This window comes from Podarcis liolepis (genome assembly GCF_965112155.1).
Source record: "Podarcis liolepis genome assembly, chromosome: 1".
NCBI classification, from domain to species: Eukaryota; Metazoa; Chordata; class Lepidosauria; order Squamata; family Lacertidae; genus Podarcis; species Podarcis liolepis.
In genome coordinates, this window is record NC_139554.1 from 135,118,601 (window position 1) to 135,131,312 (window position 12,712).

At 48.1% G+C, this 12,712-nt stretch overlaps 2 protein-coding genes across 3 annotated transcripts in view; both read right to left on the minus strand.

Annotated features, from left to right (window-relative positions):
* Positions 1-11,740, minus strand: part of ITM2B (integral membrane protein 2B) — a 39,699-nt gene extending 27,959 nt beyond the window's left edge. The window contains exon 1 of the mRNA XM_083474967.1: positions 11,304-11,740. Within this exon, the coding sequence (XP_083331093.1) occupies positions 11,304-11,423 (120 nt within the window). The 5' untranslated portion in view covers positions 11,424-11,740. The remainder of the gene's footprint in view (positions 1-11,303) is intronic.
* The window catches only part of RB1 (RB transcriptional corepressor 1), a 126,653-nt gene that overhangs the window by 85,800 nt on the left and 28,141 nt on the right, over positions 1-12,712 (minus strand). The gene's annotated exons all lie outside the window — the stretch shown is intronic.

Genomic DNA, 12,712 nt, shown 5'->3' on the forward strand with positions numbered 1-12,712 from the left:
TACAGGAAGCTGCTGGGAGAGATCATCAGGAGGTTTGGGCTTGGTGTCCATCAATATGCGGATGATACCCAGCTCTACCTCTCTTTCAACTCAGAACCAGTGAAGGTGGTGAAGGTCCTGTGTGAGTGCTTGGAGGCGGTTGGGGGATGGATGGCAGCTAGTGGATTGAGGTTGAATCCTGACAATAATGAAGTTCTGTTCTTGGGGGACAGGGGGTGGGCTGGTGTGAAGGACTCCCTGGTCCAGAATGTGGTAACTGTGCCCCTGAAGGGCCAGGTGCACAGCCTGGGAGTCATTTTGGACTCACAGCTGTCCATGGACGCACAGGTCAATTCTGTATCCAGGGCAGCTGTCTACCAGCTCCATCTGGTACGCAGGCTGAGACCCTACCTGCCCGGAGACTGTCTCACCAGAGTGGTGCATGCTCTTGTTATCTTCCGCTTAGACTACTGCAATGTCCTCTACGTGGGGCTACCTTTGAAGGTGACCCAGAAACTACAACTAATCCAGAACGCAGCAGCTAGTCTGGTGACTGGGAGTGGCCACCAAGACCATATAACACATGTCCTGAAAGACTTACATTGGCTCCCAGTACATTTCTGAGCACAATTCAAAGTGTTGGTGCTGACCTTTAAAGCCCTAAACGGCCTCGATGCAGTATACCTGAAGGAGCATCTCCACGCCCATCATTCTGCCCAGACACTGATGTCCAGCACCGAGGGCCTTCTGGTGGTTCCCTCACTGTGAGAAGCAAAGTGACAAGGAACCAGGCAGAGGGCCTTCTTGGTTGTGGCGCCCGCCCTGTGGAATGACCTCCCATTAGATGTCAAAGAGATAAACAGCTACCTGACATTTAGAAGACATCTGATGACAGCCCTGTTTAGGGACGTTTTTAATGTGTGACTTTTTAATGTATTTTTATTTCATTTTTGGGGAAGCCACCCAGAGTGGCTGGGGAAACCCAGCCAGATGGGCAGGGTACAAATATATTTGTTGTAGTAGTAGTAGTAGTAGTAGTAGTAGTAGTAGTAGTAGTAGTACTTTGTAGGATTTGATAATCTTTATAGGTCTTTTAAATTTCTAATCTATCTATCTATCTATCTATCTATCTATCTATCTATCTGTCCCCTCCCCCGTTTCCCTTTCTGTACTTCCTTATCCTTATAAAATTGAATCTATATATATATATTTAAAATTTACGGCTCCACAGTTTTCTGGGTCGCCCCATATTCATTACCCAACCACCTATGCTGTTCAGGGCCAGATCACTTTGGGGCACTGCCATGCTGTAAAAAGATTCTCATGAAGCACAGATCCCCATGGATCCTTAGGGTTTCTTTATGTTTGGTCACCCTGAAATCACTATCAAATCACACATGATGTATATGACCACAGAACGAACCCCAAAAACCACAGAGCACAGCCAAGGAACAAACACTATATTAAATACTTTAATCCTCATGGATCGGCATGATTGTTAAATGGACTCCACCAAATTATATTGTAAGATCACACCAATGTCCATGGAATGACCAAAATACAAACGCTATCTGAAATGGTTCTGCATTAGCAAGAACACTGAAATAAAATGACATTCATATTCATAGCTTCCACTGTGAAGAACTGCACCTGGAAATTTTTGACACTGCTAAACCTCAAGAATGTCCAAGGCAGAGATTGTGATGATCTTACCTGTGAATGTAAATTATCAAACCAACTAGATGGAGACCACCAAAGTAACCATGAAAAACAATCACCTGTCTTGCGTCAATTCAGCTACAAATGGTTTTGGGACAAAAGTTGGTTGCTTTGCAGGGGTAGTAATTATAAATGGAGGTTTAACTGCAAGTTTTCTTGAGAACAGATTTTGTCAGTGCAAACTTTGAAATAGGGGGTTTCCAACGTGGTGCCCATGGGAATCATGTTGCCTGCTGACAGCTTTCCTGGAGTCCACCACATGTTTTTAGAAAAAGAACAGGATTAGTGGTGAATTGTGCCCAGCATGACTTCAGATTGTTCATAGTACATTTGATTGACTACAGGGGCATATGAAGGGGCAGCGGGGTGATGGTGCCCCAGGGTGCCATGCTGGGGGGAGAGTGACAGTAAGGTCGCTGTACTGGCTGCCGCTCTTGCGGCAACTGTGCAGGCAGCCCCTCTCGCAGCAACCGTATGGGCCATACGGGCAGCTGCTCTCGCGGCGACTGTACAGGCAGCTCCTCTCATGGCGGCCGTACAGGCTGTATGGGCAGCCGCTCTCCTGGCGACCATACGGGCAGCCATGCATGCACAGTCCGTACAGGACATCATCCAGGACTTGTTACCATATTATAGCTGCCACAAAATCTATCGGCATGCCACCAGAACCAGGGAAGCCTTGCCAGTTGCAGCTCACACAGTTGAAGTGAAATAAAAGACAGAAGAGTAGATCGGGAAGAAAGTTCCCCAGACTGCAGGAAAAGATAACAGTAGCTCCAGCATCTGATTCAGTGCAGGCTGCTGAGGGGTTTGACTCCTTAAGATCACCAACTGACTATGAGACACCTGGAAAGCACTCAGCCTCAGATGACCTCCACTCCAAAAGGTGGGAAAGAGGATTTGACAGTGACCAATATTGATTATTTTGATAGCAGCCCCATATTCTCAACACAAAGTGAGAAGTGTTTGGACAAATCACTGATTTGTACATCAGTTCCCCCATGGCACAACTGTACCTTCCCCACACTCAGTCTACAAACCATGGGACTTGTGGGTTTAGTTGGCAAAATCTGTGTGTATGACTATGACATAAACACACTAAAAGGATCAAACTGGATAAATGATCGCATAATAGATGCCTTTCTTGCCTCCAGGGTGATCATGGCCAAAGAGCTAGGTCACAATGGAACAATTTTCCCACTTACCGTACTTGCCACTTCATGCAGATATGTCAAAGATTGCCAGTGCAAGCTCTGAAGAACTGTTTGAGATTTGGAGTGCCAAAGAAAGATGTTTTGATTATTCCAGTAAATGACAGAGAAGTCCACTGGATACTGATAGTAATCATTTTTAAAAAGAAGACCATGCTCTATCTAGATTCCAAACATGGATCAAACCACTCTGTGATTGATGCAATAACATCCTTCTTAGCATGTCTGTATGAGATGGATTCAAAATACCCCTATAGTTTTGCGGACTGGTCATTTTTTTGTACCAACTGATATACCCAGGCAAGGTAATTCCAGTAACCACGGTCCTTTCACATGTACCATTGCCCATCTGATTGCTTCTGCTGCCCAATTACAGTTCATACAAAAGGATATGGCTGCCATTAGACCCTGGATTGCAAAAGAAATAATACAGTACTGTGGGAAAACCTATTTTGAAGGACAGGACAAATATTTTCAAGTGGAAATTGATGCTGTTCCTCCCAAGAAGAGACAAATCTTGAATGAGAGTTACATTACTGTGTCTCGATCATGCCCAGAGGGATGGAAGGATACACTAACCTATTGCTCAGATATCCTTGTTTGAAGGCTGCTGGTCACTATGTTTCTTGAAGGAAGGGTGCAGGAGGCCCAGTGGTGACCTAACTATGGCTTACTGTGAAGGAAACTGCAAGGACTGGTACCACTGCTTTCGCATAGGCATTGATTCAAAAGATCTTCCAGAGGTTTTTGTGTGTCCAGACTGTCAATCCACTGTGGCCAAATAGATTTTGAAACTGCGAACTGTCATATTCCACAGGTTGGTATAATACAGCAAAATCCAAACATATAGTTTTCATCATCATCATGTCAGGGATGGTCCTTTCCCATAGAATTCTTATTTATGGAGTTAGTTTTTATATCCTGCTTTTCTCTACTTGAAGGAGTCTCAAAGTGGCTAAAAATCTCCTTTCCCTTCCACCCCCACAACAGACACCTTGTGAGGTAGGTGGGGCTGAGAGAGTTCAGAGAGAAGTGTGACTGGCCCAAGGTCACCCAGCAGCCTGCATGTGGAGGTGCGGGGAAGCGAACCCAGCTTACCAGATTAGAGTCCACCGCTCTTAACTACTACACCACAGAAACGTATCTCTTAAAACTCTGGAGCAAGCTGCTCAGTTCAGCCTCATAGTGATACTGATTTGTGGAGGGAAGGTTGGTGATGATCAAGATCTGTTCCCATTTCCCAACACAGAGACCATAGAGCAGTTTCTTTTGGGGGCTGAACCTGCAGAGTGTTTCTGTTCAGAATTTCCGTGGCAGAAATTGGCTAAATGCCTTTATAAACATTCAGCTTCTCAAATCGAATCCCATCATGAAACTTTCAGGTGTAGCTGTTGGAGGTGGAGGGCAGAGAAGGTGCTAGTCCTTACCTCCCTCCTCCCAGCCTATCATTGCCCAATGGGCTGAATTTCATGGCTTTTGCATGTAAAGGGCAAGCTTGTTCTTTACTTGTTTAGACTCTTTAAACTTGGAAACAGATATTTGGCTCCATGACCAAAATGACCAAAAGGGTCAGCTTCTAGAGGACTGGAAAGATCATGATTGTACTTCCCCTACCCTCAGCCCTAACTCCGTTGAGTATTTTTTGTTATAAGACTGAGTGTTTGGCGCTGATGCTGTAGCATTCTTGTCTGGGGGCTTGATGGAAAAACAGAAAAGTGACCCTCACCTAACTCTCCAATGCCCTTCAACAAGAATGCTGTAGGAAATATTGCTAAGCCCAAAGGGAGGCAAGAATTTGCTTCAGCTCACCTTGTTAATGGCAGAGCAAAAGCTATGCGTGTGTCATTCTCAATCAGTCTACTTTCAGGACTGATTTTAGAACCCTCTTATATCAGGCCACATGGTCACTGGACGTGGCCCCATCATGCAAACATGACTATCCACACAGGGACCATCTATTTTTGTTTTTTTCCCTGATACTGGATTTTAAGTTACAGTTACATCTTTTAAAACAGCTGTCAGTATATCACACTGTATTCCACTTGCCTTCCAAAGGAACACGTGGCTCTCCCCACATAGCGGGTTAGGTTGAGACTGCTGATCCAAAGTAATCAGTAATTTTTATGGTAATTACAATCCTGCTTTCCCTTGTACCAGCTTACCTTGACTTCAGTAAGGCCTTTGAAAAGGTCCCCCATGATATTATTGCAAAACAACTAGTAAAATGTGGGCTAGACAAAGCTACTGTTGGGTGGATTTGTAATTGGTTGATGGGCTGAACCCAAAGAGTGCTCATCAGTGGCTCACCTTCATCCTGGAAAAAAAATGACTACTGGGGTTCCACAAGGTTCTGTCCTGGGCCTGGTGCTATTCAATATTTTTATAAATGATTTGGATGATGGAATAGAGGGCGTGCTAATCAAATTTGCAAATGACTGCAAACTGGGAGGGGTTGCAAATACACCAGAGGACAGGGTCAGAATTCAAAATGACCTGAATACCCTAGAGAGCTGGGCCAAAACCAACAATATGGAGTTCAATAGGGAGAAATGAAAGTACTGCACCTGGATAGAAAAAATGAAATGCACAGGTGGGGGACACTTGGCTTGGCAACAGTACCTGTGAAAGGGATCTGGGAGTCTTAGTTGACCACAAGCTGAATATGAGTCAACAGTGTGATGTGGCAGCTAAGAATGCCAATGCAATTCTGGGCTGCATCAATAGGAGTATAGTGTCTAGATCAAGTGAAGGAATGCTACCACACTATTCTGGTTGGTTGGTCAGACCACACCTGAAATACTGTGTCCAGTTGAAGAAGGATATTGTCAAGTTGGAGCATGTCCAGAGGAGGGTGACCAAATTGTAAAAGGTCTGGAATTCAAGCCCTATGAGGAGAGACTTAGGGAGCTGGATTTGTTTAATCTAGAGAAGAGAAGATTAAGGAGTGACATGATAGCCATGTTTAAATATTTGAAGGGATGTCATGTTGAAGAGGGAGCAAGCTTGTTTTCTGCTGTTCTAGAGACTAGGATGCAGAATAATGGATTCAAACTATGGGAAAAGAGATTCCACCTGGGCGTGGTAATCCAGTCAGGGAAAAAGGGAGGCATACTATGTTTAGGGCACCGTTTCCAGCCCCTTCCCCTTTTCGGGGTGAGCATAGTGGATCCTAAAAAGGGCTGCTCAGTCATGGATACAGCTGCTGAGCTGCTCAACGGCCTCATTCCTTGAGTCAGAACGACTGACCGCCATGTGTCGGTTCATGACTAGGGGCTTCACATTCCTGCCACAGTAGCCATTTAGTGATGGCCATGGGGGGAGGGTTTGGGGAGGTTGGGTTTGGTTTTTGGAAGACGCCTGTGCGTGAATTTGTTTTATGTGTGTAGATTAGTGCACGCTGACCAACGCACAGTCTTCGCAGCAGGGCTCTGTTCTGATGGCATGAGTAGTCACGACAAACTGGTGGATCCTATCTGCTGCAGCCTTCATCCGCCTTCAGAGCCGTTGTAACACACTGCTTGTTATCACCCGCCTGTTCTGCTGTTGAGGACTTCTTGGATCATTCTTTGTCTAACTCCTTCCCTGTTATGTACTAAGCTTGGATCCTAGAACAATAGGCAAGTAGGATCCTAGAATGCAAGAACTGATTGGCTTGCAGGAAAAGACCAATCAGGCTCCAGGAGGGAAGCAGAATCAGCTAGTCAGACGGGACTCATTGTGTAAATAATGTATATAAAAGCCTGAGGTTTGGGGGGAAATTCAATCACTGTTTTACAAGCTGCAATAAAGAGCATGAAATCACTACAGGACTCTGAGCATATTTAATTTTCTTTGACCTTACCACTTTGGGTGACCCTGCTGGGAGTACGAGATTCCCAATGGCTTCACCCACAAGGGTCATAGGAATGTGCAAGCCCACTCACCATGACAAGTGAGAGAACTGAGATAGATTGCACTGAGCCCTGGTTCTCATTAGACAAAGCGTTCCACCAAAAAGGCTCTGGCTCTGGTTGAGGACAGCTGGATATGTTTTGGGCCAGGGACCACCAGTAGGTTGCTGTTAGATGAGCGTCACACTCATGGGGGGTGTATTGGAAGATAATTCCCACAGATAAGAAAGGTCACAGCCTGTTTAGGGCTTTAAAGATTAGCACCAAAACATTGAACCTGATTCAATACTCCACCTGGAGCCAATCCAGCTGATGAACAACCAACTGAATGTGGGCTCTCCACAAAGTCCAAGTAAGAACTCATGCATCTGCATTTTAGACCATTTGGAGTTTCTGGAGCAGTCTCAAGGGTAGCCCTGCATATCTCTCTCTCTCTCGCATTTATACCCTGCACTCCCCGACTCAGGTGTACAGCAAGTTAAAGTAGTCTAGTCTGCAGGTGACTACTGCATGGATCACCATGGCTAGGTTGGAAAGGGACAGGTACGGTACCGATCTCCTAACCTGACATAGATTCAAAAATTCCAGTTTGGCTACATTTGTGACCAATGCCTCCATAGAGACAGAAGCATCCAGGATCACACCGGGACTCCTGATAGCGGCTACAGGTGACTATTGCGCCCCATTAAGAGCTGGGAGCTGGCAAACCAAACTGAAATTATTCTGGCCCAGCCACTGGACGCCCATCTTTAATGGACTGAGATTCAGCTGACTCAGTTTCCTCCATCCCAGCACACCCACCTAAAAATTGGCCAATATATCCAGGGTAGCATCTAGCAGTAGATCCATGATGTTTGTGGTCAGATCTGTGGTTATGTACAAGATATTTGAATAAAGGGTGAATTTGGGGTTCCCCAATGCAAAAAGTGTGATGATCCATGAGGATCCGTGCTTCAAAACCACGTTTTTGAGCCATGGAGTGGCCAGGAAGCTGTGGATCCGTGTTTTTTGTGGTGCAGGCTGTGCCCATGGCCATGATGTGTGATTTGACGGTGAGTTTGGGTTGGCCAATGGAAAATGCGTGAGGATCCATAAGGATCCATGCTTTGAAACCACGTTTTTGGGCCACGGTATGGCCAGGAACCCGTGGATCCGAGTTTTTTGTGGTGCAAGCTGTGTCCCATGGCATGAAGTGTGATTTGACAGTGATTTAGGGGTGGCCCAGTGCAAAAAGTGTGAGGATCCACGAGGATCCGTGCTTCAAAACTACATTTTTGGGCTATGGTGTCGCCAGGAAACCATGGATCCGTGATTTTTGTGGTGCAGGTTGTGCCCCTGGCCATGATGTGTGATTTGATGGTGAGTTTGGGTTGGCCCAATGCAAAAAGTGTGAGGATCCATGAGGATCCGTGCTTCAAAACCATGTTTTTGGTCCACGGTGTCGCCAGGAAGCCGTGGATCCGAATTTTTTGTTGTGCAGGCGGTGCCCCTTGGTATGCTATGTGATTTGACGGTGAATTTGGGCTGATCTAGTGCAAAAACGTGAGGATCCATGAGGATCCGTGGTTCAAAACCATGTTTTTGGGCCACGGTATGACCAGGAAGCCGTGGATCCCTGATTTTTGTGGTGGATTCTGTGCCCCTGGCCATGATGTTTGATATGATGGTGATTTTGGGCTGGTCTTGTGCAAAAATCAACAGGATCCATGAGGATCCATGCTTCGGAACCACGTTTTTGGGCCACGGTATGGCCAGGCAGGCGTGGATCTGAGTTTTTTGTGGTGTAGGCTGTGCCCCTTGGTATGATATGTGATTTGACAGTGGGTTTGGGTTGGCCCAATGCAAAAAGTGTGAGGATCCATGAGGATCCGTGCTTCAAAACCACGTTTCTGGGCCACAGTATGACCAGGAAGACATGGATCCATGATTTTTGTGGTGCAGGCTGTGCCTCTGGACATGATGTGTGATTTAACGGTGTGTTTGGGTTGGCCCAATGCAAAAAGCGTGAGGATCCATGAGGATCCGTGCTTTAAAACCACGTTTTTTGACCATGGAGTGGCCAGGAAGCCGTGGATCCGAGTTTTTTGTGGTGCAAGCAGTGCCCCTGGACATGATGTGCGATTTGACGGTGAGTTTGGGGTGGCCCAATGCAAAAAGCGTGAGGATCCATGAGGATCCGTGCTTCAAAACCACGTTTTTGGGCCTTGGAGTGGCCAGGAAGCCGTGGATCCGAGTTTTTTGTGGTGCAGGCTGTGCCCCTGGACATGATGTGTGATTTGACGGTGAGTATGGGTTGGCCCAATGCAAAAAGCATGATGATCCATTAGGATCCGTGCTTCAAAACCACGTTTTTGGGCCATGGAGTGGCCAGGAAGCCGTGGATCCGAGTTTTTTGTGGTGCAGGCAGTGCCCCTGGACATGATGTGTGATTTGACGGTGAGTTTGGGGTGGCCCAATGCAAAAAGCGTGAGGATCCATGAGGATCCGTGCTTCGGAACCACGTTTTTGGGCCTTGGAGTGGCCAGGAAGCCGTGGATCCGAGTTTTTTGTGGTGCAGGCTGTGCCCCTGGACATGATGTGTGATTTGACGGTGAGTATGGGTTGGCCCAATGCAAAAAGCATGATGATCCATTAGGATCCGTGCTTCAAAACCACGTTTTTGGGCTATGGAGTGGCCAGGAAGCCGTGGATCCGAGTTTTTTGTGGTGCAGGCAGTGCCACTGGACATGATGTGTGATTCGACGGTGAGTTTGGGTTGGCCCAATGCAAAAAGCGTGAGGATCCATGAGGATCCGTGCTTCAAAACTACGTTTTTGGGCCACGGTATGGTCAGGAAGCCGTGGATCCGTGATTTTTGTGGTGCAGGCTGTGCCTCTGGACATGATGTGTGATTTGACGGTGAGTTTGGGGTGGCCCGATGCAAAAAGCGTGAGGATCCATGAGGATCCGTGCTTTGGAACCACGTTTTTGGGCCAGGGCGTGGTCAGGCAGGTGTGGATCCGAGTTTTTTGTGGTGTAGGCTGTGCCTCTTACTATGATCTGTGATTTGACGGTGAGTTTGGGTTGGCCCGATGCAGAAAGCGTGTGGATCCATGAAGATCCGTTCTTGAAAACCACGTTTTTGGGCCACGGTTTCGCCAGGAAGCCGTGGATCCGTGATTTTTGTGTTGCATGCTGTGCTGCTGGCCATGATGTTTGATCTGATGGTGACTTTGGGCTGATCTAGTGCAAAAATCATGAGGATTCATGAGGATCCGTGCTTCGGAACCACGTTTTTGGGTCAGGGCGTGGCCAGGCAGGTGTGGATCTGAGTTTTTTGTGGTGTAGGCTGTGCCCCTGGCTATGATGTGTGATTTGACGGTGAGTTTGGGTTGGCCCGATGCAGAAAGCGTGTGGATCCATGAAGATCCGTTCTTGAAAACCACGTTTTTGGGCCACGGTTTCGCCAGGAAGCCGTGGATCCGTGATTTTTGTGGTGGATGCTGTGCCCATGGCCATGATCTTTGATCTGATGGTGACTTTGTGCTGATCTAGTGGAAAAATCATGAGGATCCATGAGGATCCGTGTTTTTTTAACCATGTTTTTGCGCCCCTGCGCCCCCCAGAAACAGTGGATGCGTGATTTTTTTGATGCTTTCTACAGAGTAAGACATGGTCTACAATATCATGGTGGTTTTATTTAATTTGAATGAAAAAATCATATGAATTCACGAGGATCCGTGTAGATCCGCCTTTTACCTTTTTCCTAAAATGGTAACCTAAAACTTATCAGAATGCTGCAAGGCAGTTTTAACTTGACTGGGATTATGGAAATTAAATGGCTCATCCACTGCTTTATTGGAGATTAAATCCATTGCTTCACTGCATAAAACTAATGATTTACCTGATGTCATCACAATTTGGTACAATATGACCATCACGTGGCAATGTGTAGAGCAATTATTAATTTTAACATAGGTTTTCCTTGATTACAGCCTACTTCATCAGCTACATTAAGTGTACTTTTCAGCGGGCAGAAATACAGGTGTAAAGAAAACCGGTTACACTCCCTGCACTTGGAGGAAATGCCAGCCATGAAGCTTCCGACATAATAGACCTGTTTTTGCGGCAACATCCTACCCGCCCGGGAACCTGGCACGACAACGCTTCACCTTCCTCCGTCTTGCTGCAAGAGACGCGGCGGCCCGAGCAGGACGGATCTGCCCGCGCACGTCTTGCCTTCCCTGCTAGCGAGGCATCTGCGGCGGAGCGCATCCCCAAGGGCCCCGCCGCCCCCGGGACTGAGGAGGCAGCTCCGAGCGCGGCCCGGAGAAAACCAGGCCGCCCGAGAGCAGGGGGCGAAGCTCGGCGGCTCTTCCCCAGTCAGCCATTTTAGATCCGCCGCGAGCTCTTCCTTGGCCTCTCCGCGGCGCTTGCAAGGCGCTCGGCCGGGAACCCGGCGCCGCTCTCCGCCCGGGCCGCCCCGCAGGCCTCCCTCCCGAAGGGCCTGGCGGACGGAGCTCACCTTGGCGCCGGGGGGCAGGATCAGCACTTGGCTGCAGCCGCCCTCCTTGCTCTCGTCCTCCTCCTTCCGGCCCGCGGCCTCCTTCTGCGCCAACGCCGAGTTGAACGACACCTTCACCATGATGGCGGCGGCGGCTGAGGGGCGATCCCGGGAGCTTCCGGCTCTCCGCTGGGCTGGCGGCGGCGGCGGAGGGTGGGGCTGGGGCCTAGGTGTGCGCCGCTCCTGCGCCTCTGCCTCCCTTCCCTGCGCTCTCCGCCTCCGCCTCGCTCAGGCAAGCGACCGCGGAAGAGGGCGGGGCGAGGGAGGAGCCAAGGCCGCCCCGACCAGGCCCTGCGGCGGCACCGGGCCCGGGGGGAGCCGCCGGGCGAAGCTGCCTCAGGAGCCACCCGCAGGCGAGGCGCGCCAAAGGCGGGCAGCAGGCGGACGGCTCCTCCTCGCCTGTGGCTGTTCAAGTGGCCGGGCCCCGTTGGGGCAGCTCGCCCGGCTGCCTCCCCCCAAACCTGCACCTGGCCAGCGGGAAAAGAAACGTCTTTCTCCCTAGCCCAGGGCTTTCAGAGTGACCCATTCACAGTGGGATCAGGTGTTAAACAGGCTTGTGTTGTCACCCCAACTCATATTTATTATTTTCATGGCCATGATCCTACACATTGTCAAAGGGAAACTCCCCACCGGGGTAGAAATCATTTATCGTACAGATGGAAATCCCTTTCATTTGAGTAGGCTGAAAGCAAAGAGTAAGGTCACCACAACTTCCGTCATGGAGCTTCAATATGCTGATGACAACCTAGTGTGTGCGCACTCAGAGGATGAGCTCCGAATCATCCTAAATATATTCACAGAAGCTTATGAAAAGCTTGGCCTATCGCTCAACATCCGCAAAAACAAAGTGCTGCACCAACAAGCACAAAACACCCCTCTGCAGCACCACAAATCCAAGCCTAAATCACTTCTACCTGGGCAGCTACCTTTCCACAAGGGCTGACATTTATGCTGAAATCCAGCATCGCCTGAGCTCTGCGAGTGCAGCTTTCTCCCAGTTGAGGACTGGGAGATTTGCGGGGAAACCAAAATGCTTGTTTACAAAGCTATTGTACTAGCAACCTTACTGTAGGCTTGTGAAACATGGACCACTTATAAACGCCATCTCCCAACTCCTTGAAAGATTCCATCAATGGGGTGTCTGAAAATTTTTACACATCACGTGGGAAGACAGGCGAACTAATATCAGTGTACTGGAAAAAGCAAAGATCATAAGTATCAAACAATGATTCTTCAATATCAACTTTGTTGAACTGGTCATGTGTGGATGCCAGATTATCGTCTTCCAAAGCAACTACTCTACTCCAAACTTAAAAATGGAAAGTGTAATACTGGTCAGTAACAGAAGTTTAAAGACTCTCAAGGCAAAT